Source organism: Columba livia, chromosome 1, assembly GCF_036013475.1.
Source record: "Columba livia isolate bColLiv1 breed racing homer chromosome 1, bColLiv1.pat.W.v2, whole genome shotgun sequence".
In the NCBI taxonomy this organism is placed as follows: domain Eukaryota; kingdom Metazoa; phylum Chordata; class Aves; order Columbiformes; family Columbidae; genus Columba; species Columba livia.
This window is the reverse complement of record NC_088602.1, coordinates 171,332,219-171,357,602: the sequence shown is the minus strand read 5'-3', so window position 1 is coordinate 171,357,602 and position 25,384 is coordinate 171,332,219. Positions and strand designations below refer to the sequence as shown.

At 51.2% G+C, this 25,384-nt stretch overlaps 1 protein-coding gene across 19 annotated transcripts in view; it reads left to right on the top strand.

The window, feature by feature from the left end:
• The window catches only part of LOC102086632 (coiled-coil domain-containing protein 134), a 47,751-nt gene extending 22,797 nt beyond the window's left edge, over positions 1–24,954 (top strand). For 5 of the 19 annotated variants that reach the window (XM_065046028.1, XM_065045958.1, XM_065046019.1 and 2 more), the window contains 10 exons: positions 2,256–2,421; positions 4,500–4,604; positions 6,305–6,415; positions 6,991–7,172; positions 9,612–9,693; positions 10,259–10,464; positions 11,198–11,279; positions 13,319–13,425; positions 14,272–14,403; positions 14,745–16,343. In XM_065046028.1, the coding sequence (XP_064902100.1) occupies positions 2,256–2,421; positions 4,500–4,604; positions 6,305–6,415; positions 6,991–7,172; positions 9,612–9,693; positions 10,259–10,464; positions 11,198–11,279; positions 13,319–13,425; positions 14,272–14,403; positions 14,745–14,990 (1,419 nt within the window). In that variant the 3' untranslated portion in view covers positions 14,991–16,343. Of the gene's footprint in view, positions 1–2,255; positions 2,422–4,499; positions 4,605–6,304; positions 6,416–6,990; positions 7,173–9,611; positions 9,694–10,258; positions 10,465–11,197; positions 11,280–11,470; positions 11,547–13,318; positions 13,426–13,682; positions 14,110–14,271; positions 14,404–14,744; positions 16,344–16,802; positions 16,917–21,047; positions 21,166–21,937; positions 22,060–22,290; positions 22,376–22,620; positions 22,803–23,047; positions 23,120–23,504; positions 24,085–24,144 lie in introns of those variants that run through there. The other 14 variants (XM_065046002.1, XM_065045982.1, XM_065046075.1 and 11 more) reach the window with 13 other exon arrangements.
• The last annotated feature ends 430 nt before the right edge of the window (positions 24,955–25,384 follow it).

The following is a 25,384-nucleotide window of genomic DNA, read 5'->3' as shown; positions in this document are numbered from 1 at the left end:
TTTGCAGACTAGGACATGAGAGATTTGCCTTGAAGGGCAAAAGCCAAGGGCTATGATGTTTCTTCACCAGCTTGTTAGGGGAGCTGAGACAATGTGTCATTGAGAACAGAAACCCATGTCAGCGCACAGTGAAGAAGCAAGGTTTAATTCTGAGTGGGCACCCAACAGGCGTTATAGACTGCTCTTATATAAAAGGCTGTGAAGTAAATTTTAATATCTCACATTACTGAAACAACTGACAGGAGGGAAGTTCTGCTCTCACATAGGGCAGTTCTTTCACAGTTGGGGTGATATTGCAGAGTAGGTAAAACATCCAGGCATTTGATACTATTGCAGACCGTCAGTAAAACTGATCGATGAGGTGACATACCAGTGCAAATTATGAAGGAGAAGTGTCCCATGAGACTTTTCTACCCTGTTACCCTTGGCAGTAGTTCTGGAACCTATCACTCCATAAACCTAAGCAGATGTATACATCACAGGTCTATCAATAAGCAAAAGAGAAACAGTGGCTCCTTCCCTGAATGGTACAGCATTCCTGCTTTCTCTTTTCTGTGTTGCCATGTGCTCTTGCAGAAATAAATTAATTTAGCTCTGTTCCAGTCCTTAAAGTGAGCTGTAATAAATCACAGGCTTTGACAATTCACCTTTCAGTTGAGGAAGAACATAATCAATCTGAATTTAGATGGGCTAATAAAACAGTGCAATATTCTGGGCTAAATATACTGTCAGATGTAAACAAAACTTATGAGGTGAATAACCTCAGCCTAGGAATGCACTAGTGAAATGGAAAGGCCTCTGTATGGTACAGTGAAACAAAAGTGAATGTCCTTCCAAGGATGATTTATTTGTTTATGTGCTTTTAATAATCGTCCAGATTAGATAGGACAGATGGTTAGTGACTGCATCTGAGACCTTGAGGTCCTGAGTAGGAAGGAAGATGTTAACCCAGTGATGCATTTACTGGGACCAGGAAGGCTGTGGCCCTTGGTTACTGCCATATTGAGCTGCATGTGTTCCTCTGGGGATTAATGTGATCAAGATCATGCACTGTCCCACTTGTCTTCTCCATGCTCCAGATCCGAGCCACTCTCTCAGAGAATGAAGATTGACGGATGTTAGATTACATTCCTGAATGTCACATTGAGCAGATCTATGCCAATTGAGCTGATTGTGCAGACAGCTCTCTGCCCCTTATTCCTGAAACTCTCAGATACGGGCAGGGATCAGGCTCAGAACTAGAGAGTTCTGGCATGCAACCTGTTCTTACTTCTTTCTTTGGGTATGGGATCCCACAGCCCTTTCCATCATCCCCGTCTGGACACATGATTGCTGTGTGATAGGGGAAGGCAGCTGGAAAAGGCCATAGGCTGTCCTGGCAGGCTTGGTTGCTGAGACCTGTTTTCTGTTTACCTCTTTCAGCTGTGCCATTTGCAATGCGGTAGCCAGGACTGCTGGGGGAGGAAAGGAAAGGGAGTGCTGATACCACACATGTTGAGACAATCATATTATGTCAGTGCTACCAGGCATTTTCTGCCTCAGCTTTATGGAACTGCATCTGTACATACTGTGCAGGTGAATTTCACGTCAAACACATTAACAACAAAAGTATGCCCATATTAAGGCTACTGGCTGTGGAATTGAACTCAAAGACTCCAGACAAGGCTCTGTAGTCAAAAAGCAGGCTCATGGGCTGAATGCTCTGTACACGACTCTGTCATTTTCCGTGACTGAGTGATTGCTTGTCTGGTTTATGTTCCTTTCATGCAGTTTAGCTGTTATGTTGCTACTGCAGATAGATACAAGGCTGCCAGCCTTTTGAAAATTAGTAACTATGGCCTGACTCATAAGCTTCATTTTAGGTAAGTGTCTTTAATATACAAACTGATTTTTCAAAACAAGGAGAGTGGAAGTGCTGGCAGCTCTGTGCTATTGGAAACAGGGCCCTGACTTTAGGATCTCACTTGTCTAAGACCTGAACCTTAAATGTATTAATATGTTACCCCTACACTTGTGTGCTGGATGGGAGTTATATGGACAAATGCATTCTTTAAACAGGATATTATTCAGAGATTCTTATCAGATGAGAGTCTGTCTGCTTTATTCAGTTCTCTATTTAATCAGGACATACTTAATATGAACGGTGTGTTATTAGACTGTTTCCCAAGGCACCGGATTAACATAATGGTATTAAACAGCAGTGACTTCTGCCTAATCAGGGCAGAAAGGTAATGTGTGTGTTTCTTCCCTCGCAGGACCTGGTGTGCTCAAGCTCTGTGGAGGTGGCCTGGAAGGTGTTGATGACTCTAAGGATCTTCCTGGAAAGAAATGAGGATGTTCTTGTCTGTGACCTCCTCCGGAGTCAGTTCCTGCAGATTCTGCAGCAGCTGCTGGTCGAGAGCAGCTCAGCTTCCTTACAAGGTGACTCTTCTCTGTGAATTGGTCTTGCTGTAAGATCAACTAGCAGGGTAGATGGCTGAAAGGTTGCAGTCTGGAATAAAGTGGTTTTGAACTTCTGCTGTGACTTCAGGACTTACCCACATGAGGAAATTTATGGACAGAACTGTGTTGATTTAGTTTCCTTACGCAGAGATTTTTGTTTTGAAGTGAGATAGTCTTTTTCTGATTTAGGTTGTTCTGGCTTCAAACTGTGATTGTTAAACCAAGGCAAGATTTTCTTACTCTGTTATAAGTGTTCAAAGTGGAGAGCTGTGCTGGTAAATCTCCCAGCTTGAACAGGGGCTCAACTGGTGGCTGAAAGACATCCTCCTTTTTGCCTTTTCTCTGTGCAAAACAGCTTGGTGTGCCTGAGTACACTTGCTTCCCAGGACACAGGGACCGGGAACAGAGATTGTTTGAATCATTCATGATATTGATGTCCAGACAAGAACTTTGTTTTTACCAGATCTCATAATTCCATTAAATCTCAGGTTTAGCAGGGTTGTGACTGGGGGGAATCCCTCTGTTTTCCATACTAGCCCTAGCTGTGGAATTGGGGCTGTTGTCCCATCGTGCACTGAAAAAGGAAGTAGTACTAGGATGTAGTTGGCTCCCCTGGGATGGGTGCCCAGAGCAGATTTTGCTGGTTCCTGAAGGGGCCACCAACACCTGTAACAGCCCTGCTCTGGAGTGTCGTGCTGTGCAGCGGTTGGGATGGAAGCATCAAGTGGGAAAGTTTTTTTGCCCGACCTCCAGCAAAATCAGTAGGCTGGAGAAGATGGTGGCTTGAAAGCAGAAGCATGGTAGAGCATGAGGCTACAAGCTTATGGATAAAAAAGTCAATGTTGACATCTGTCAGATCAGATCTTGTTTGGAGAACTATGCACATTTGGAGTTGTGGTGTCTCTCTTTCCCTGATCTGGGGGTGCCAGGGGCTGTGGGGAGCTAAATTGTCCATTTCCCATTGTGGAAGTGAGACCTGTTCCTCCAAACCGCTGGTGTTGGAGACAGGATGCTGGGCTAGTGGGGCTTTTGCAAGGTTAGAACCCTTCCACTGTGTCCAGTATCCCCAGCTCCTCCTCATGCTGCATCTTGAACTCATTAGCTGAGTTATCGGCAACCCCATCCAGAAAGTCAAGCAGCAGATGTGCTCCAGAGACATGAATTGCTTGTCTCCCAGCACACAGGCTGCTCTCTGTGAGGTCTGGGGCAGATAAGTCCAGGAGATCTACATCCCTTTTCAAACAGTAGCCTGCTCTTAGACAACAAGAGGGCCCAACAGTGGGGCTCCATCAAGAATATGGTAGTGTTAAAGACACCCGTAAATATTTCCTTCTCCAAAGTGAAAACTCCTGTGCCTTTGAGAAGACATTTTCTGGAGGCGATAGTTGCTTGCTGTAGGTGTGGCTGTATACAGTGCAAATCTTTACCTGCTTACAGCACTGCAGAAGAGTGAACACACTAAGGAGGTGGTTGCCGTGGGGAATTGGTGGTCTGAGCAGCTCTGTTCTCCTCATGTGGGGCTCTCACCTCTCCAGTCTCTGCTCTGCCCTGTGGAGCAGGATGGACAGCATTTTCCAGCTTCACAAGATGCATGGAGAACAAATGCTGTGCAGCTGAGTGCTCTGAGGTGCTGGGCTGCTGGCAAAGTGTGGGCTGCCAGGGATGGTCAAGCAGATGGGAAGAGATTAGCCTACAAAGGGCTGGTGTAAGTTTGAATATGCAGTGACCATGCCCGTTACATGGTTTGCTAAGGGTGTTAAAGGCCCTAGACTAATTTTTCTTGCTCTTTTCTAGTTGTTCCTAGATTGGTGTTGGCAGGATCCAGCTTGTAACTCAGGCCAACCCACAGTGGCAGAAAGGGGGCCTGATCCAGAGAGGACTGTAGAGATGAGAATGAAGTTGGGAACATGTGTGTGTGTGTGTGTAAAGGGGGAGTACTTACTTCCTCCTCTAATCCATCCCCATTCCTGAGCCAGAAAATTAACAATTCTTGGCACTCTTTAAGTTACAACAGTTTAGAGTTCACTGACAAGCTAAGCTATTTGTGCCCTTCTTAGCTAACAGGAACCTGCCTGTTTTGCTGAGCCTCCTTTTCCTGGTACAGCTGCGGAGCAAGGGTGTGAGGGAGCTGGACAGCACAGACTTCAAGCTGCTTCACCAGGGTGAGTCTGTGCATCCGTCTTCTCCCAGGTGGCTTTGATCTGTGTTGATTGTTCCGTAAGATGATTAGAGGCTGGTTCTTTGTTCCTTGAGAGGTGTACCTTGCCTTACAGTTACGGTTGCTTTGAGATACTTTCATAGCCAGAGCATTGTAAAGAGCCCTGGCTACCAGCTCCATCAACAAAACTCAGGTTCTCTGCCTATTGCTTTAACAATACATTTGTTGTCTGAAACCTTGCAACGTGGCCAAAGTATTCTCCTGGCCATGACGTGAGTCCAGGGTCTGTCACTGTTGTTGACTTGGCACATGTCTGTATTCCATATGTACTTCCTTGAACACCCTTTCTCATCCACACTCGGTAACACACTCCTGTGGGGTTCAGGCTGCAGGGATGTCCTGTGAACCAGCCATCAGGGACCAGCAGCCTGACAAACCTGGGCTCTCCCTGGAGTGTGAGCCCAGAGTAAATGGGTGCTAACCAGCTGCAGGACTTGCCACCTCCACCCTACAGACACAGGAGAGTGGGCTGTGTTTGGTTACTCACTGTACCATGACCTGCTGTCTTGTCTGGTGATCCTTACTCGGTGCCTTCTCCCTTCTTACTTGGTGATTAGAGGTTCATGCAGGCTGTGAAAAAAGAATAGATACTACTAGAAGGAAGGTCAGCTGGTCCATCCTCTCATCTCTTCCCTGCTCTGACAAATTGATCTCTCCAGCAGACTTTGAAGGACTATCCCCTTCAATTTGCGATGTTCCGTGTCTCGGGGCTGCCTGTGTTGCCCTTGTGAAGAAGCCGTGTTTCTCAGACATTCATTAGGCAAGGGAACTGGGGATGTGAAAGAAGCATGACCTCTTTATACCAGCCCTTTTTGTCTGCTGTGGTTTCAGAGCACAGCTCAGCTGTTCTCAGGAGTCACAAGCTTTTCCTGCTTTTGCCTTTTGCTCTGTATTTTTCAACACAACTCTCCCCCTGCCCCAGCCACCGTCTTCATTCCCTGCTTGGCGCCCCTGACTGTGCTCTTCAGGGGTGGGCGTGCAGGATGCTCTCTTCTGATGAGGCCTACGAGAAACCAATTTGTAGATGGAAGGGGTGTGGGGAGGCATTTTGATGTTTTTGAGAATTGCTTACTCAGACTTTAAGCTCTTGAAAAGATCTCTTGTGACAGTTTTGCTGAGCCCTGCAGCCCTGTGTTTCCCTCCCAAACTCCTGCTAAACATTGTTACTGAGTGTTTGGTGCTTAAAACAAATGTGGCATCTTTAGTATGAATGCTAGTGTGAGCAGAGTCAGTGGGAGTGGAGGAGCACAACTCTCCACACCGTTCTCCGGTCTGGTCACCATGTAAGACAGGTATGTGGCTGTTTATGGTTGACTCAGTATTAAGATCAAACTCACTCTGTGGAAACAAGTAACTTATAGTCTGTTGTTCTTGGATTCATTACTGCCCAATGTGACATATGCCCTTTATTACACTCTTATCTATTTCCCCCCCTCCCTGTTATTGTCTTCCACTGTACTGTCCCATCTAAAGCAAACACTCTAGGGCAGATGCCTATTGATTTGTCTGTATCATAGTCTGTTTATTTTCACTTCAGGTTGTGTTGCTCTTGTCCAAATTCTCTCCCCACTGAATGACTTGTTTTTTGTGCTGAGGTGCTCTGTTTTGTTGCTGTCTGTGTTATGCATGTTCTTTTGTTTCCAGTTAGCAATCTCTGTGGGAAATGCAGGCCAAGGGACACTGACCTCCTGCAGCCATCCTTGAATTTTCTGTACTGGAGCCTTCATCAGACAACACCTTGTAGTCAACAGAGAGGTGAGGCAAGATTGTATTGATTGCTAAGTTAATGTCAGTGAGGTTGTAGCTTGGCCATCAGAGACTGTATTCTATCTCAGCAGATAAGGTGGATTTTTCCCCTTCCAGATGCAGCATTACTGTTAACAAAGACCATTTTGTATTTGTGGTGAGGTTTCTTAGGTTGAGGGTTTTGGTTTGGTTTTGCTGCCTTCTGATGATTCAGGAATTGGCTGCTGAGATATGGAACCACTGTATTTTTCCTGTTCATAAAACACAGCAGTGGGCTTTGGTGCCTTGTTTGAAATTTCCTGATATTGTCACAGTTCAAAAAATTGAACAATAATAGAGAACAGCACTAACCAGCCTTCCAGCTGTGCTACTTGAAGGCTGGTCACTTTATTAGCTGGCCAAGCAGTCGCTTGTGCTGTGGAAGGTGAATACCAGCATAGCTGGACAGCCTTACGCTGATGAGTCCTGGCAGCTGGGGCTGCCTCACTGCAGCAGGGGTGTGCTCGCCACTTCTCTTCTGCTTGTCAAGCTGGTTTAGCCTGTGCCATCCCATCAGCTTCTCTGATTATGTTTCTCCCACGCAGCAGTGGCTGTGCTGCTCTCCAACGTGTCCCTGCTAGAGCTCCTGCAGAAGGTTTTGGAGTGCACCTGGCTGCGGCCTCTTCCCTCTCAACCTGCTTACCTGTCATCTGAGGATGCCTTGCTTTGCTCTGGATGGCTGTTGGTTGCATCCCTCTTACTTTATCAGCATCGCTACAACACTGAGGTTAGAACCATTCTAGTGTTCAGATCCAGGGAAGGGATAAACCTTAAAAAATATATATAATTAAAAAAAAAATATTCATTAGCAGAGGAAAGTGGTTTGCTTTGGCCTGGAATCTGCTTGCCTTGATTGCTCTTCTGTTATTGCCCACAAGTTGTTCCCTGCTGTACTTCTCCAGCAGAACTGGAAGTATGTTGCTGAAGGCTGAGACCCAAATAATTGGAGGGTTAGGGAGGGGCAGAAATCTTGGGGGCAGAAGTGCACACGCAGCCCTCCTGATCCAAATCACTCTCCTCTTCAGCATGGAGCAAAACACATTTTAAGGCCTTTCTCAAGGGAAAACTGGGGGTGGGAGACACAGTTCCCATGTTGTAAACTGATTTTTTGGTACTAAAATGATCAATAGCGGAACAGTCACAATCCAAAGCTATTATTGGCAAGAAAGTGTTCAATATTAGCAAGCTCATATGAATGTGGGCAGCTGTCATTGTATTTGTTGCTTTGCTGTGTGACAAGAGAGCTGAGCTGGAGTTGTCAGCTGATGTTGGAATTACAACTTTGAGGGAAACGCTTTCTAATGCCAAAACAAGAGGATGGCGTTTCCTTTTGAAGTATCTACCTAGGCCTCTCTCCCTCTCTTGATACGGAGTTAAACAGCACATCATGAGTTGTGGGCTCTGCTCTTGCAGTTATACCCAGCAGAGTGTGTGCTTTGGGAGTCTGTGTGCCTATTCGCAGATGACAGAATCACATTAAGGACACGTGTGCAGCTGCACAGAGAGGCAGGGGTTGTTTTTCTAATATTGAGGGAAGATGTTTTCCAAAAGGTCACCCCAGACTAACTCTGCACCTGTTGCTTCATGGGTGTGCCGCCTCTGCTGAGCTCTTACAGCATGGGACTCGTAGGGATTGTCAGCTGTGTGAATGCATAGCAAGACCTGCCTGTCCCTGCTCCTTTATCTGCTGAGCACAATTTACCTTATCAGTTTCCAAGTCAGGGCTGTGTCTGGGTGGTCAGCGTTGTGCCAGTTCCAAAAGGCGTTCAATTCTAATGGCTAGTGTTGAGCTTTGTCTCTGTGAGTGACTCGCTCCACTCATACTGATCCTTGAAGTGCAATTATTTAGTGGCTTATAAACCTGTTGTTTGGCTGCATGAATACCTTACTGGCTTGATGTGCTGTGATGTGCAACCCAGAATCCTTCTTGCACCAGAGATGGGGAAAGAAACTAAAGATACAGGTGGCAAATGGAATTGGTTCAAGGATGCTTCAGTGTTTCTAATCTTCAGCATTTCTAAGCTTCAGTGTTTCTAATCTTCTGCTGAGGGGGAGGGAGAGGGGATAAGAGGAAGATTCACTTATCTTGCTGCTTTCTGCTGCTCAGTGTGGCTGAAGCCGCACAAAGCATCCTGGAGGCCCTTGTAAGAAAGCCTTTGGCCTTTTGTGGCTGGGAAAGTGAGCTGAGGCCAGACTGTGTCCCCAAGCCTGCAGTTTTTTAAAGGGGAACAATGGGTCCGAGAAATGGCCACATTCATCTCAGGCTGATGTTAATAGCGAGGACTTGTCTGGCCATAGCAAGCTTACGTGCTAACTGTGTTACTGCTACTGACTTTAGCAGAAGCCTGTGGATGGGTCATGGATGGGAGGCTGTTAAAGCCTTCAGCTTGTCAGTTCTTAGGCAAGTAACCATGGCCACCCTGTTGCAGGAGGTACTCCTAGCTCTCCTATTGGACATTTCTCTCTTCTGAAGATGATTTGAAGGAATCAGCCTTGTGGTCCTTATGCCCATTCTCCCATCCCAGCTCTCTGCCTTACTGAAGAGCTTGAACCATCCCGGGGCTCTGTGAGGCTTTATGCCATCACTGCTGGATGGCTGCTCTGTGAGGGAAACAGGGCACACTGCCCTCTCAAGCCCACCTTTCCCTTTTCCTCTAGTTCCCAAGTCCCTCACCTCTTCTGCCACCTTCACCAACGCCATAGTTCTTAGCCCTGGGCTCTCTGCAGGCTTCCCAGCTCAAGCAGGCATGGCCACATTCTTGTTGTCACTGCTGGATTTTGGCTGCCTGGCTCCTGTGTTGTGCTGGCTGGCTGTGTGGCCGAGGTACAGCCGTGTTTGGTGATGGCTGTTCTTGCTGCCCTACGTGCTCGGCAGCCTGACAGCCATGTGCCAGAGGGCCTGCAGGGAGTAGGGAGAGTAAGACGGGCAGACGAGTCCCACTGTGGTTTGGAAGCTCTGCAGGGCTGGCATCTGGTGGTAAGCGAAACTTGAGGGCTGAATGGTGTGACTGTCTCTTCTGGGTCAGACTCCTGGAACTCTGTTGCAGTTTGTTTGTTTTTTAATGGTCATCATGGGATAGTGTCTAAGGACTCCAAGTATGTAAGGGAGCTTTTTACCTGGTCCAAACCAGTATTATTTTTTCTCTTCTGTTTCATTCTCCTATAGGTTCACCAGACACTCTCTCTAGACCTAACAGAAGTCCTGAATGCAGTCATCTTCAGGAAGAAGAAGCCAGTCCTGCTGTTAGGTATTTTGCATCAGTTACAGGGATTTGACTGGAAGCAGCTGTTAGTATCATGCTACAGACAACAAGGGAGAACTGGTGACAATGGGATGGGATGGGATGGGATGGGATGGGATGGGATGGGATGGGATGGGATGGGATGGGATGGGATGGGATGGGATGGGATGGGATGGGATGGGATAGGGTGGGATGGTGGGTGGGAGGTGCTGGTGGGAATCTGGAAGCTTTGGTCCATTTGGCTTTGGGAGTGTGTACCTGCTGATGAGAAAAAGGGTTGGAGGGAATAGTCTGGAGTTCTGCTGTGTTTGGACAAATCTTCCTTGGAGGTTTGTAATGACATCTGGCACTGAGCATGAACTGGGATAGTGTCTCATGGAGAGGAGATGAACAAGGGAACTCATAGTACCATTCCTGCCTGCAGCTCTCAGCAGCTGCTGGACAACTCTGGTGGGCCCTCAAGCCCAAATTTTCTCTCCTCACCCTCTCTCGTGCAATTGCACAGGCACCAACAGACAGGGCAGGGAAGAAGAAAATACTGACATGCACTAATAAGTGGCTCCCTGTCTAGTGAGCATCATGCAGTTCCTGAGAGCTGCCCTGCGACAGAACTTCTCCTCCTCTCTGCTGGTGATCATTGACCAAAACGCAGCCCAGGGTGTTACACAACCACAGCCACGATTGCTGCAGGATGCTGCCTTGCACCCCCTTGCCATGTGGCAGGTCTTCTCACTTGTTGTCAGCCTGCAGAACCTTTTGGTGCATGTCCAGTTGCAGGTATATAAAATACAACTTTTGGAACAATACTAGTGTTGTTGGGCTTCAGGCAGGTACACTAACCTGAGGAGAAACCACCCTGTTGCAGAACCTAAGAGGCTGCCTTTATTTTTGTTCTTCTGCCTGCGTTTTCCTCCCCGTACAGACATGTTATGAGGAGGAAGGAAAATGCTCTTGCTGCAGCATGGCGCAGTGAGAAAGAAGGTAAATCAAGCTATGCAGTACTCCCTGCTGCTGAGCTGGATAGCTGAAATTCTGTGTACGCATGATGTTCTCTGTTTTCCCATCTCCTACTCTGCAGGGACGCCACACCCACAGTGACAGAGGTGGGAAAAGTGTAACAGATCCCAGTCCCTTCCCCACACCCCTGGCTTTGGGGGTAGTATATCAGTGTATATTTAGCTTGCTCAAGTGATGTTTGGCTCCAGGGGATAGTACATCAGTTTACATTTAACTCTCTTGAGTGATGTTGGGCTATCATCTTTATTCTTTGGAGGCTGTTACTTAATTTATTTTTTTCTTCTTAGAATAAGTAGTTGTGCCTTTGTCTGGCTCCTTGATGTGACACGTAATTTGCAGCACGTTGCATCCTGTGAAGGAGATGAAGGGTGTTATTTTCCTGTGCTTCATGCTTTTCAGATCCTGCCACTTTATGAATTTTCCTCTTGCAATAGTTGTTGACTGTTGTTTTTTTTCTTCTTCTTCTTCTTTTTCCCTTCTCTTGGTATTTCAGAAAGACTTGCTGCTTTCTCAAGCTGTGGTTGCCTGCCTGGAAACCTTAGTGGAATACCTGTATGTGAAGAACCAGGATGTTGGTAAAGACTTCCTGCTCTTTCTTCACCTGGGTGTCCCTCCTGCAGTGATTTTAAGCTCTTTGATCTCCATCCAGTAGCGCCCTGGAGCAGATGCTTAATGAGTTTATGCCCAATAAGAAAAAATTATTTGTATGCCTAAAGTTAATCATGTGCTTTGTGGGATGAAATCACAGTGCCTGGCTTCCCTGCAGGCATGAGTCCTCAGTTGGCTCTGGACACCAAGATGTTTTCCAGAAGGAAAAAACTAATTCCCCGCCTCTCCATATGGTAAGAGTGAAAGGTTTAGGAATGGAGGTAGTATAGGAGTAGACTTTCACTTCCAGGCCAACGGTAGCAAACCTTTAGACCACAAATACAGGGGAGGGAGGATCTCAGTATGACAGGTCTTCCACACAGACAGTGTTGGTCACAGTTTGGCCATGAGGGTGGGGAAGGGGGAACAGGGCATCAGGCAGCCTTGGGGATTGGAAATTGGAAATTCTAGATTTCCAGAGGTGAATGAAGACCTTGTTTTCCAGAATCCATGTCAGACCTAATGTGTACCGTGTTAGCAATAAAACATGACAGTGTTGTACAGTCAGGGGGAAAAGTAGACCCTTCTGCTTATTGTCAGCCGCCTGCCACAAAACCCAGATGCTGGCTCTGATCTTAAAACAGAGATCAAGTGCTCTGTACCCCGAGCTGTTCAATTCAGTCACTGAAACAATGGGAGGGAAGGGGGATGGACTGAATGAGCACCAGACAAAAGGGACATAGGTGGGAGAGAGGAAGTGGTTGATTTAAAATGTGATACAGCAGAGGAATGACAACAAGTAACTGAAGGGAGGCTATTAAAAGGCTGGGTTTAAAAAAAAAAAAAGGTGCCATGTTATGGGAAGGTTCCACTGATTTGGGATTAAGCTACTGAAACGCTGCTTCAGCAGCCACTGCACCTGCCACTTTGGCTGCCTAAATTCTTGCAGTGGTGCAGAAGTTCACGACAGCGATAGCAGGAGTCTCCTTATTCCAAGCAGAATAGGGGTCATAACTATGTTTAACTAAAAGATGTGAGAACACTGAAGAGTGTGGCCTGGACTCTGCCTCTAGGAGTTGCCTTATTTGAGGCTTTCTAAAACACTCTCTTGGTCTGGAGATTTTTCTAGATGTGCATAGCAGGCTCAGTGCATGGTGTTGATGGTGTCTTATTTCCACCAGCTAAAAGATTGCCCCCAAACATTTTACATGATTTTTTAGTGTGGTTTTCCCATAGGAAATATTCTTGTAGTGGCAATAAGGAGGTTACTTGACTGCCAGTGGAAAAGGGACCTTTCTGAAACTCTGGTGAGTTGCCATGGTGCAACAAGCTATATCAGCTGACCTGTTGTAATTGTCCCTCCCATGCAATAAATACATCCTAACCTGCAATAAATACAAGATAATAACACAGAACTTTAGCATTCAGTGAGAGAACAGATGGTGACCTTGAGCCTTATGTCTGTTTATCATATATGCTCCTTAATAAGGACTTATTTTCTCAGCTGATGGTTTGTTTGCCTTGCTACCATCAGCCTGGCTGGTCCCTGTACTACGCTCTCTGATGCAGATCCAGGCTCGGTTTGTGCAGCTTACGTTATAGGTCTTCCTTCATTCCCCAAAGAGTATTCTGCAGCTAAATAAAACCCATGGTCAGGAAAGTTGTCCTCATATTGAAACCAGAGGGTATTATTTTTAAAACACTGGACTAAAGATATCCCCTTACTATTTTATGGCATGCACCCCAGGAGAAGGTTTCTCTTCCTGTACCAGCACAAAGATGGACAAAATGTATTTTCTGCTTTAAAAAGCTATGAAGCTTTTGTCCTTATGACTGAACTGTTGCCCAAAGAGTGACAGATTAAAAAGCAAGTAAGAACAGAGCAAAATATCCCTGTAGTGTTCCACAGCATGGGGTCTAGAAGAGAAAACTTGGGGTCAATATTGAAAACTGTCCTTATCCGCGTCCAGCTTGCCACTTGGCTGATTCTAAAGCTGTCTTTGACTGGCCTCTCCTTCTCTTCCAGCTCTACATGTTGCTTCACAGCCCTGGCACCGATTCCTGCTCTTCACACTACTCAATGGGGGCCAGAAGTCCTTTCTGCAGCCAGAAGTTCTCAGGCTGATGACTTTGGTGAGCAGGGGAAGGGCAGGTGTTCTCCACTTTTTCCCAGTATGTTGGTACAGTGCGTGTGGGTCGGTTATTGGAACTTAACCCCACTCCACACAAAATCTCAAATACTGCTGTGGCTTTGTCTGTCACTATATTCGTGCCCTGTAATAACGATACTTTCATGTGAGCTTCCCTTCTGCACCCTGCAGAAACTGACTGCTGTTGGTGAGCACGTCCTGTTCTTCTGGTGTTTGTAGCATGTATTTTTATCGTCTCAGACCCCTGGGGAGGAGAGAGGAAACCTACAGAGAACATGCAACTGCTGTTGCCAGTCAGGGAGCATGCTGCGGCTCTCTGGAGAGCAGAGCTCTGCTCGGCCTCACAGCTCATCTACCCATCTTTGACCTTACAGACCTGACTTTTCAGGGCAGGGAGTTACCACAATCTAAGCCCTGCTGTACCTGGAGCCTGCAAGCAAGAGAGGGAATGTGGTCCTACCCAGCAGAAATACTGGAGATAAAGCCCTCATGGCAGTGGATGAGAGGAAGGGGTTATTATTGTGAACCTTCCCCCTCCAAATACATGATGGGTCTGTGAATCTCTGTTATTCTTATTTCACTTTTTAAAGGTTATCTGATTCATTTCAGTTTCTTCCTGACCTAAACCAAAATAAGTCTGGTTATAAATCAGGGCACTGTCAACGTGGATATTTGTACTGGTTCTATTAGAAGTGATATAAAAATCAGGCCTGTGGTTAAGGTGCTGCAGCATCTTATTACATAGAAGAGGTCTTTCCAGGAGATGAGTCACTGTTGGAGTCTGTGGGCCTTTCACTGTTTAATGCCTCTATTTTTCCCTTTGTTCAAGTTTCTGAGATATCAGAGCAGCAATATTATTTCTCAAAAAGAAATTAGTCAGATTCTCCGGGAAGCAGCAGAAGCAAACTTAACAGAGCTGCCTGAGGCCACCTCTCATGCTCTTCACCTCTTCCTTTGTCAGGTAAAAGAGCGGTGACTGCCTAGGAAAATGAGAAGGGAATCCTTGGGGGATTGCTTTCACCTTTGATGAGGAGCCATAAACTTCCTTTGAGGAGGTTATAGTAAGATGGAGAGGAATCCCGCAGCTGCTAGCTTGGCTGGCTGCCTTGAGGGGTGTGCGGTGAAAAGGGAAAGTCAGCAACACCAGTAGCTGCCTAAGCTGTGTTGTCATGGGTGGCCGCTGGACAAAGTTTGAACGTCTCACCGCTCTGTATGCAGATGAGGAAGGGATGGGAGGGACAAAGGAACAAGCCCAACAGTTTCCTGTTGGTCTGGAAATGATTCTTTCTTCTGACTGCTCAGATTCAGAGCAGTCATTGCCAGCTGGAGCCGGCACAGTCAGAGACCATTCAGACCTTGTTGGAGCGCCTTCTGGGACAGAGGACCACATCTGTAAAACATCAGGACATCGTGTATCCTTTTGCTGGGCATATCCTCTCAGGGTGGAAGGAAGGAATACTTAATGTGCTGCTCCTCCCCTTCTTCCAGCTAAAAGTGACTAAAGTGGGAAAACAGAGTGGTTGCTGCTGTTGCCTGACTTTGGGATGAAAGACATCATCATCCCCAAATTTGAGAAGACATTTGGGAAATGAGGAGTCATTTGGGATGAAAGATGTGTCTGTGCTGGGATTGCATTCATCTATGCAGCAGAGATGGTCTGGTGAAAGGGGAGCAGGCCGGGGAGCCTGTGACTTCAAAGCGTTAATGATCCCTGTGTTGATTTCCCTGGAGGATGCACAATCACTTAATCTCTGTCTGTGTGCTAACTAGCGCCACTATGCCCATGAAGTTGTGAAAACCCAAAGATGACTTGAGCACTTTCAAAGTACAACCAGCATTCAGAAACTGCTGAGTGGATTTAACAAATTCTGTTCCGCTTGGCCTTAGAGTTCCCTGCTGGGACCTGAATCCTCCTCTTCTCCATGGACAGCAGGCAGGAGCCGCTTCCAAATTACTTGTGGAGAAAGAGGGAACCTGATGCAAGATTTTTTCTCAAACTGTCTGCTTTTGCCTTCCTGTTTTCATCACGCCGCGTTGCCTCAGACAGGTAGCAGTGATGAAGTAGCTGCAGCAGTGATTTCCTGTTGGCGTGGGGACTTCCTCCACTGTGGGACACTGTCATCAGCCAAGTGCAGGGCATGTGGTGGGTGAGGTGTTTGTTATCTGTGAGGAGTAGCTTGTCTTCATGCTTATCCCCATTGTGATACCGCTGCTCTGTGGTGGGACACTCAGAGCACAAGTTGTCCAGGTGGAGACTGTCCAGCCCCATGAAGTTCCTCTCCACTGCCTTTGCCTGTCTGTACAGGAAGGAGGGAACACGAAGCCTTTTTACATGGCTGAAGTTGCTTCTCCTTTCTGGCTTTTCCACATATGAAGAAGCTTTTTAATCTTGGTTATTAGGAAGGGGTTTGTATATGGTCAAAGAGCAGCAGTGGTGGCTACCTGACTAGGATAGTGGTGAACATGGAAGACAAAACCCCCTGGTCAGAAACAAGCTTTGACATCAGGTTTGCCCACACTGGTGTTTCTTATGTGTTGGTGGGGTTTCCATGGCTTGGGAGAGGGTTGGTTTAGTAATGCAAACCTCCTGTCAGCAACGTGTCAACTGCGGGAATTGCCGTAGCATGCTAGAGTTACAGCCGTGCCTTCCATTTGTTTTCTGCTCATGCTGTCAATGGCAGATGTCTGGGCAGTGTAGCAGTGTCCCTGTCACACATTGGAGACTGAATGAGAAGATGTGGCACAGGCAGCTGAGGAACAAGGCAAGAATGGAATGGGACACCCTATCCTGCTATTTATTCCAGTGAGCAGCAGAGAGAAGATGGACAAAGGAAGTAACTTGTTGCTCATTTTCAGAAAAAAGGTTTGTTGAAAATCACCTATAAAGCCTGGTTACTGAAATGGCTGCTTGTTTCTTTTTCTGTGTGGGATAAGCTTTGGTTGATGCTCTTCAGTCATCAAAATACAGAACTGCCTGGAGAAGATGGTGTCATACGTGGGTGGCAAGTGCTATGGAAGGGGCGCTCTGCCTGGTACTACGGGATGGCCCCTTTCCTCTGGGCTGGCAGGGGTGTTGGGGGGCTCAGCCCGGACCCCTGGGGAAGCAGAGGTGCTACTTGTCCCACTGGGAAGAGCAGTTGATGGGTGATCCCCATGGCTACAGTCCTAGCCCTCCTGTTGCCTCCAAGCCCTACAGGCGCCCCTTTCTCGTTGGGCTTTTAATTAACAAGGCCCCCTCCCTTGCCGAGCCAGGGGGACCCCTCCGGCATCGGCGATGTGGGGTGCGGGCAGGCCGCAGCGCCCCGACCCCGCACCGCCCGCGGGAGCCCGAGCGGGCCGGTGGCGATACCGGGGCGGGGCGGGAGCTCAGGAAGTGACACGGCGGAGCGGGGCGGGGCGGGGAAGCGGCGGCGGCAGCGGCATGGCAGCGCGGCGGGCGTGAGCCCCGAGCCCGCTACCGGCACCGGCCCGCAGGTGAGGGGTCCCGGCCGCGCCGCCCGGCGGGGCAGCCTGCGGGACAGGGTCGGGGCAGCCTGCGGGACAGGGTCGGGGCAGCCGGGCGCCCTCCTCTCCCCGCGGGCTTTGAGCGGGGCTGGTGGGGGCTGCCCGGCCGTCGAGGGGCAGGAGGGGAGGGGGGAGCAGCCCGGGAGCCGCTCCGGAGGCGCGGGCGGGGGTGGCCGCTGCGGCGCTGACCCCTCTGCCGGAGGGGGAGCCGGGAGGGAGGGAGGGAATCCGGTGCAGCCCGGGTGACGGATGAGCGGGGCGGGCAGCGCGGCCCCGGGGCTGCCCCTCCAGATCTTTGGTTGAACGGCTTTGCCCTCACCCGAAGGGCTCTGCCCGCACCGCCGGCTCTCCCCGCTGTTCTCCCCGACTGCTGCCGGAGCCCCGTGTCGGAGCGGGGGTGGGGAGCCGGCGGTACCGGGGAGGCAGCAGTCCCGTCCCGTCCCGTCCCGTTCCTTCCTGCGGGTTTGTGTCCCCTCGTGTGCTGCCTGCTGCGTCCACTTGACCCGGCTCCGGGTGGGTTTCCCACAGCGCGGCCGAGGTATTCTCGGCTAATCCGGTTTCCACGGCTCTGTCCCCGTGCGATCGCCACTAGTTTCAGCGGTACTTGAAAGAGAATCCCGATCTCCCTGTGCCCGCAGCCACCCGAGCCCCCTGGGGTGCTGCTGACCCCCTCCAGCCGGGCAGGAGGCACGGAGGTGGGCTGGCATGGATCGATCCCTGGTGGAAATCACAGCAGCTCGCTGGCTTTGGTTGGGGCTGCCCGACCCCAGCTGGCAGCCATCCCTACGATATGCGAGCTCTGCTTTTGGTGGTTAAGGGGCTTTTGAGGTAAGCAGATATAAATGGCCATCGTCGTTTCACTGAAGCAGCTGATCCTGTAAGCTCTGTATAGAAATGCCCTAGCAGAACAAGTCCGAGCAGCCTGTGTTTCACTTCTGAAGCTTTTGGTTCAGCTGTGACAAAAGATTAATCCTCATCTGGTTGACAGAGGTGTGTCTCGGGGATGGATTCTTGGGATGGGGAGTTTTCATGCCTTGTTTTGCCATGGTGTGCTCCTGGCTGATGATGCTTCTCCCCCTGCATTTCAGTGCCCTGCAGGGGGAAAGGGGAGTCCTGTGAAAGTCCCTCCTGGGAACTGAAGCGTGGCAGTGTAGCTCTGCCTTCTGAGTTTATTAAGCGAATAAATCCTGGGGATGCTCGGTTCAGATGGGTCTCCTGCAGGAAAATTTATAAAGTCGTTAAAGACATTTTAATGGAAAGTACTAACCATCTATAACACAGCATCTGTTGTCGTGTCTCTGGAAAAACTCATCTAAATTAAGAGGATGGGAGACAGCGAGACAGACTGGTGGGCTTTCTGCTGAAGCAACCAGCTGGCCAGGGCTGTGAGGGAATATTGGTGGAAACTCCTTCCCATCTGTAGCATCAGGCCAGGCCCTGGCTCCCTGGACTGCTCTGGGAGTGTCAGGCAGGGCCGGCTTTGACAGGGATCGGTTCAGGGAGGAGAGGAGCAGCACTGCGGCGTTTCCGTCCCGTCCTGTCCTTCAGCAGGTGTGAAGACACAAGGGAGGGTTTATGGGGAAAGCGTGGAGGAACATCTGCAAGAAGCTTTGGCATCTCTGCGCTTACACAGTCCAGCCTGGAGAAGAGAGAATGTCCTCTGCTAGTAAAACGGGGTGAAATGGGCCGGGCAGTGAAGGGAAATAAGCTCAAGCGTGTCCCACATGGCACCAGCAGCCTCGTTTTCCTTACAGGTGAAGGCACAAACTGACTTCTGCATCATTTCCACTGGGGCGTTTCAGCCCTGATGGGTGATGGTGGTCAGTAGCTTCGATATGAGAATGAGTGTCAGCAGGGAAGGGGTCAGGTGAAAAGGTAATGGGCTTCTGGTATGGTGTGGTTCTCCAGTCCTCTTCTACTGAACTTGTCCCACAGCACAATCTGTAGGGCTGCTGCAGGAGGATTTGTAGAGTCATTAAAAACATTTTCATGGAAAACGCTAACCATCTATACCACAGCATCTGCTCTTGTGTCTCTGGAAAAGCCCGTCTCCATTCCAAGACTTGGGGGCAGCCAGGCAAGCTGGTGGGATTTCTGCTGCAATGACCAGCTGGCCGGCAGCTGCTTCAGCGGAGAGCGACGGCCGGCTCTGCTCTGCCCGAGCGGGTCTTTGTGCAGCTCAATGTCTTCCTCCTTGGGGCGTCCGCGAGGCATCCTCCAGCCACCCGGCTCCCGTGTGCGAAGCTGGGGATGCAGGAGCCCCTGCCCTGCCCTGCCCAGGTGTGCTGGGACTGCTGTGGGCAGCGTTTCTGCTGTTTGCCTTTCAGCCTGGCCTGGAGGCCACTGATTGCCTCCAAGGTCTCTCTGATTCTCCACGAGCACGGCAAATAGCCAGTGTGGTCCTTATGGCTGCATGTCTGATTTGAGGGGCAAACAAGACCCTGGGAGCGAGTGAGCAGCTGTGGGGTGCTCTGCAGAGGGGGGACCCACACCCCCTCACTGAGCCGGACCTTGGACCCTTAAGTCACAGTTTTTAACAGGGTGAAGCAGTTTCTTGGAAGCCAACCAGACTATTGGGTCCAGCAAAGCATCTGCTTGCCCAGGCTGGAGAATTTCTTGTTACAGTTTCAGCTTGTTGGTGTGCTTTGTGACCTTCAGGATGGCTGGAATATGCCTTAAGCCTCACTCTCCAGCAGGCGGAGGGAACAGACCCCAGGCCTGGTGTGGGAGGCTTGTGCTGCTGTCCTGGCTCTGCATCACATCTGAAGCACAGGTCCTGATGCTAAGCCCATGCCAGGGACAGCTGCGTCTTCCTCTGTAGTGCTGGTTGTAGTTACTCTGATCCGCACCCTTCCAGGGGTGCTGCCTTTTGCAAAGCGCAACAGCAAAACGATGCAGAGGGTTTCCCATGTCTGATGCCCTTTCCCTGCCCGAGCTGGGGGTGCAAGGGCAACTTGGCTCAGCCTTGGCAGGAGCAGGAGATGCAGCTGCTCGTGGGGCTGAGAGAGCTGCAGGTGCTGCCTGCTTTGCCTCACTCGTGGGCCTGTGGTTGAAAAATTGTATTTGTTTAAGAAAGAAAAACAGCAAGGAAAAAAAAAAAAAAGAGGTTTGGTGTGAAGAAGAGATTTGTTGTTTCTGTTTCAGTGTTAGGGCATCACAGAGAGAGGCTTGGCTGGGCGGGCGAGCTTGGGAGGGCAGCGGGGCGGCAGGGTGAGGGCAGCCCTGGTGCTCTGACACATCAGCCTTTCCCTCAGGAGCAGGAGGCGGCTCGGGAGATGTCTCTGAAGGAGCTGCTGCTGCTTCTGTAATTGCTGGTGGCCACTGCTCGGCTCTGCGGAAACCTCGTCCCTGCGGACAGGCCACCTTTGAGACCTGCTGCCTGGAGGTCGATGCACTGCTCTCTTTTTCAAGGTCCAAGCTGTTCCAGGGACCAGGGTCCTCGTTCTCAAGGACCTTCACCTGTAGCCTCTCTTCTGCACCTTGGCTCTGTCAGAGGGACACTCCTGGCCAGGAGCAGCTCTGCCCGACCGCATCCCTGCAGAGCCTCGTTACAGCCAAGTCATCCAGCTGCTGCTTTTCAGCGTGGGAGTACACAGCTGGCACCTGGCTTGTAGTGAAGGGAAGGGTCCTGGTACCAGCACCCTAAGAGGAGAAGTGAGATGGCTGAGCTGGTCGAGCCAGGTGCTTGAAGGAGAGGTGGACTTCGACCCTGCTGCTTTGGTTGCTGGGCTGCTCTAACTCACAAACCCAGCAAAGATCTAGCTGTGATTTTTGAGAGAAGGGGTAGGACTTAATATTTCTGCTAGGTCAGTGCTCAGTCAGATCCCTGGGGGCCCAGCCAGTGCCTATCCAGCAGTGGAGGCAGGTGGACAGGAGGGGGAGACCAGGGCGTCCCCGCAGGGGAGAGCAGCCAGGCTGCAGCATTGCCCATGGCCCTGCTCTGGGCACCACGTCCCTCAAACCCCTCACAGGGACAAGGGAGTGATGGGCAAGGACCCTGGTGCTGAGGACGATGTGCCACCCACCCTGAGAGGCTCGTGTCACTTCTCCCTTTGGTAAGTTGCCTTGATGGCCATTTTTTGTTGGTCCATTGTGTTCCAGGTTGCAGTGGCCAACATGGATTTTCTCTTCATCTGCCCCTTTCTGCTGACACTGCTGCTGCCCCGGTGCAGCTTTGCAGACCTGGAAAAACAGAGGGTAGACTCTGGCCTGGAAATCTGTATCCTTCTCTGCAGCCTGCACCTGGTGTCCCACGTGTGTGCTCATGCCTGCTGAAGGTGGAGAGAGCTCCTGCGCAGGGAGAGGGTCAGAGACAACAGAAAGGGGTGCAGGGAGGAAGAAGAGAGGATCTTGAATTGCTGGGCAGTTGACTCTTCGCTCTTCTGTAGAAGGGCTTGAGCCGAGCTCCTGGGTTTGCTAACCAAGTGCCCAGCTCAGTGCAGAAGCAGATACAGGCTTGTCGGTGGTGCCTGTGTCCTCCTGAGTGCTTTTCCTTTCTGCTCCAACATGCTGGGCATGGGGCATGTTTCTCAGTCAGCGCTTGGAGTGGTGTACAGGTCTCAGTGCTTTGGGATCACCAGACGGGCTGATGGAAGAGGGCCACGAGCATGAGGAGGTGGGCTAATGCAAGCCCTCCTTAGCACACAGCAGCATCACCTGGTGAACAGGCAGAGTATGAAAAGGTATTTAATGTGTGTGCTGGTGGAGACACACGTGGGGAAGGTGGGATCATGTTCCTCCTCCAGCCCATCAGTCTGAGCAGGGGCTGGCAAGCGAAGGCTTCCCACAAGTGTCCAGTGTTGTTAAGCAGCCTGCTCGTGTGTCTGGGCAAGGGGGCTCATGAAAATCCCATGTTTTTTTCCTGGCTCTGTTGCTGCCCCCTGGCCCTCAGGCACCCCATGGAGAACTGGGGGGGCTGGGTTGGTGCTGGGTGCCTGGGAGGACGGGAGCGTGGTGAGACTGTGCTGGCAGCACCCTTGACAATGGGGCAGATAAGAAGCTGTTTGAGGTGAAGCGCAAGGACCAGATGAACGCGCTGAAGAACCTGATCGAGCTCAACGACATCAACCAGCAGTACAAAATCATCGACATCATGCTCAAGGGACTCTTCAAAGTGAGCCACAGCGCAGGCTGCCCTCCGAGCTCAATGTGCCATGGGGTTGGGGGTGTGGGCAGGAGAAGCAGGGAGGGCCAGGAGGTCTCTGTGGGGTCAAAGAGAAGAGCTGGGTTGGCAGGTGGACTTTCGGACCTGTGGTGAGGACACTGTGGGGCTTCAAAGTGGGGTGGCTGTGGCAGCAGCCCCAAAGGACCAGCAGGATGGGGAAGTAACCAAGGGCTCTGGCAGGTGCTGGAGGACTCCCGGGCTGTGCTCATTGCTGCTGACGTGCCTCCCGATGGGCCTTTCCCTCAGGATGAGAAGATAAAGGATGGTAGGTCCCCTCTGGCCCTTCCCCCCCCCGCTTTTCCAGTGCATTGCCAACATTCCTCCTGGGGTAGGTACAAAACCCCTGTGTACCCAGACCAGACCTGGTCCCTATCTTTTGGGGACCCTAGTGCTGCCTCTCTGACCAGTTTTTACTGGAGATCCTACCAGTTTGCCCTCAGCCTCCCCACCTCCCGCTGGGACGGGGCACGCGTACCACTGTGCCGATGGGGTGGGTGGCTGTCCCCGTAGCGTACTCCCATGTGGTGGAGAACACCGCCTTCTTCGGGGACGTCGTCCTGCGCTTCCCCAAGATCGTGCACCACTACTTCGACCGCAACTCCAACTGGAACAGCCTCATCCGCTGGGGCATCAGCTTCTGCAACCTGACAGGCGTGTTCGAGCAGGGACCTCACTCGCAGGTCCTGGGACTGGTACGGCTCCTGATCCCCTCCACATCATGTGCCCTCTCCACTGCTGGGGTGGGGGGTGAGGTTTTTGGGGTAAAAGGAGGGCGGGCAGAGGGCAGTGGGAGTGTACCCCACATCTGAGGGATGTCCATGAGCCGAGGGATGGGAGAAGAGTGCAGAGGGGGCCGATGGGGAAGAAGGGACCCTGGTCACAGGGGTTGCAATATAGGAGGCATCACTCCCCGACATGGTCTCTGCTTTGCTTGCAGATGGCCCAGGAGCTGGGAATCAGTGAGAAATCACCTGATTACCGCAATCCCTTTAAAACGGACCATTCTGAGGTAAGATGGCAACACTGCTGGCACATCCTATGGGGTTCCACATCCACCCTGTGGCTCCAGGCAGCCGGCTGGGCTGGGGAAGGAAACGGGTGGCTTGGTGGGGAACAGCCAAAAACCCCCAGCATGGAGGAAACTTATCCAAAACATGTACGTCAAATTCCCCAGCTGGGCTGCGGCTGGTTTTGGGTGCCCTGTGCCATCTGCCCTCTCCTGTGGCCACCTGTCCCATGGGAGCATCGGGTCCCTATTTACCTGGTGCTGCATCCAACCTCAAGTCTCCTGGCACTGCAGGACTGGCATGGTGGCCTCAGTGGCTTTGGGGGGTTGTTGCCTCTCGGGGACCGCAGGGAGCTCCCCATGCTGACCCCCCACTGTCACTTCGCAGTTTTTCCCTAGTGCCGACACTTTCCAGAAGGCGCTGCGGGAGGAAGAGAAGCGGAGGAAGAAGGAGGAGAAGCGGAAGGAGATCCGCAAGGGCCCGCGCATCTCCCGCTCGCAGTCGGAGCTGTAGCACAGGGGCTTGTGCCTCACGGCGGAGGCGATGCTGCTGGGACGTGGAGCAGCTCGCTCCCTCTCGGTGGCGTCGGGCCGGTGCCTGGCAGTCCCCTTACTGTTTGTGCCGTGGGTTTTGTTTTGTTACCTTTCTTTTTTGTTTGGCGGGGGCCGGTGGTGGTGCCGGTGTGTTGCCCCAATGGGGCTGGGTGGAGCCAAAGTGGGGTACCCCGTCCTCAGAGCCAAAGCACAGACGGGAAGGCAGCCAGGCCATTCCCTGGGCCGGTCGGGTGCTGACAGCTGTGGTGGGGTAGAGAGAGTGGGGCACAGTGCGGCAGACCCCCGTGGGGAGCCCAGAGTGTGTCCCCGCTCTGCCGCACGTGGTGCCCCGCACTGAATGTGCCTCCTCTGTTGTGGGTGGGCTGGGGAGCTCATCATGCCAAACAGCCTCATGAGCAGTGCTGCTTCTCTCAGTTTTGTTTCTGTGTTTTATTTTTTGTTTTAATTTTTTCTTTTTTTTTTTTTTCTTTAAGCTGGTGATGTCATTGACACCCCCCCCCCCCCCCCGGTTATACCTGGTCTCTGCCCAGCTGCTACCTCTGCCGGATCAGCTCTCCCCTCTTCCTGGAGGCTGTTTTACCGAGCAACGTGTCTCATCAGTCAGCCATAGTTGAAAAGGCCAACGGTGCCGGTTCCCAGCACGACAGCGTCCTGCTGTCCCGGGCAGCTGCTGCAGGGCATCCCTTGCAGGGAGCCAAACATGCGGTGAATTTTTGAGAATAAGAGATTTTTGGGTCTTGCCACTCTGCAGCTGATGTGTGCCTGTCCTGCAAGTGCTGCTGGTGCTGGGGAACCAGTCTTGAGCCCCTGTAAGCCTGTCCTGCACCCCACGCTGTCCTGTTCTCATCCCTCTGGTGTAAGGCTGGTCGTCTCTAATTTAGTCCCCCAAACCCACTTCTCAGGGGGACAGCTGGCTCCAGGCACACAGGGACAGCAGGGCTGAGGGAAGGGAGCCAGCCGAGGGGCTGCGACCATCCACGGGGTGTCTGGGCTGCCGTGGGGGCAGAGGCGAGGAGCTGGCCCTGGATCCGGCACTATAACCCTGTGCGTTCTCATGGTCGCTGATGACCTCACACCAGAGGAGTCTCTTGCAGAGGGACCGTCCCTGGGAAGTGGGTGCTCTGTACCGGGCTGAGGGCATCACAGCCTTTGGGAAAGGGGAAGTGTCCTCAATTTTTAACTGTGGAGCCAGGTCTGCCGGCGTGGGGGGGCTAGTGCTGGGTGTGTGTTTCGTTTTTCTTGAATAAAATTGACTTTATTTTTTTTTTTTAAGTAAAAAAAGCTTGGCTGTTGCTCCAGTTCCTGTTGGGAGCGGGTGTTGAGTCTTGCCCCTCAGGAGGTGACGGTCCGTGGGGAGATGCTGTCGAAGGGAGAACAAGCCCCTTCCTCGAACCTCCACCTGGCCCTTCAGCCGGGCTGGGGGCGCGGGGGCGCCAGCTCTGCCCGCTCCCGGGTGTACTGTGGGCAGAGGGCGAGCCGGCAGCGCTCCGCCCGCTCCCACGCGTGTCCGCCGCGCCCAGCGCTGCGCTCCTCGCGCGCCCCGCCCCTCATGAATATTTTATTAGGGGGCGGGACAGCACGGGGCGGGGCGGCCTATGCTAATAAGAGCTGCTGATCGCTGACGCGCCATCACACCACGCGCCGCCGCGAACGCCGATTGGCCGGGGGCGACCTGGTCTCATTGACAACAAACCGCGGGGGGCGCGCGCCGCC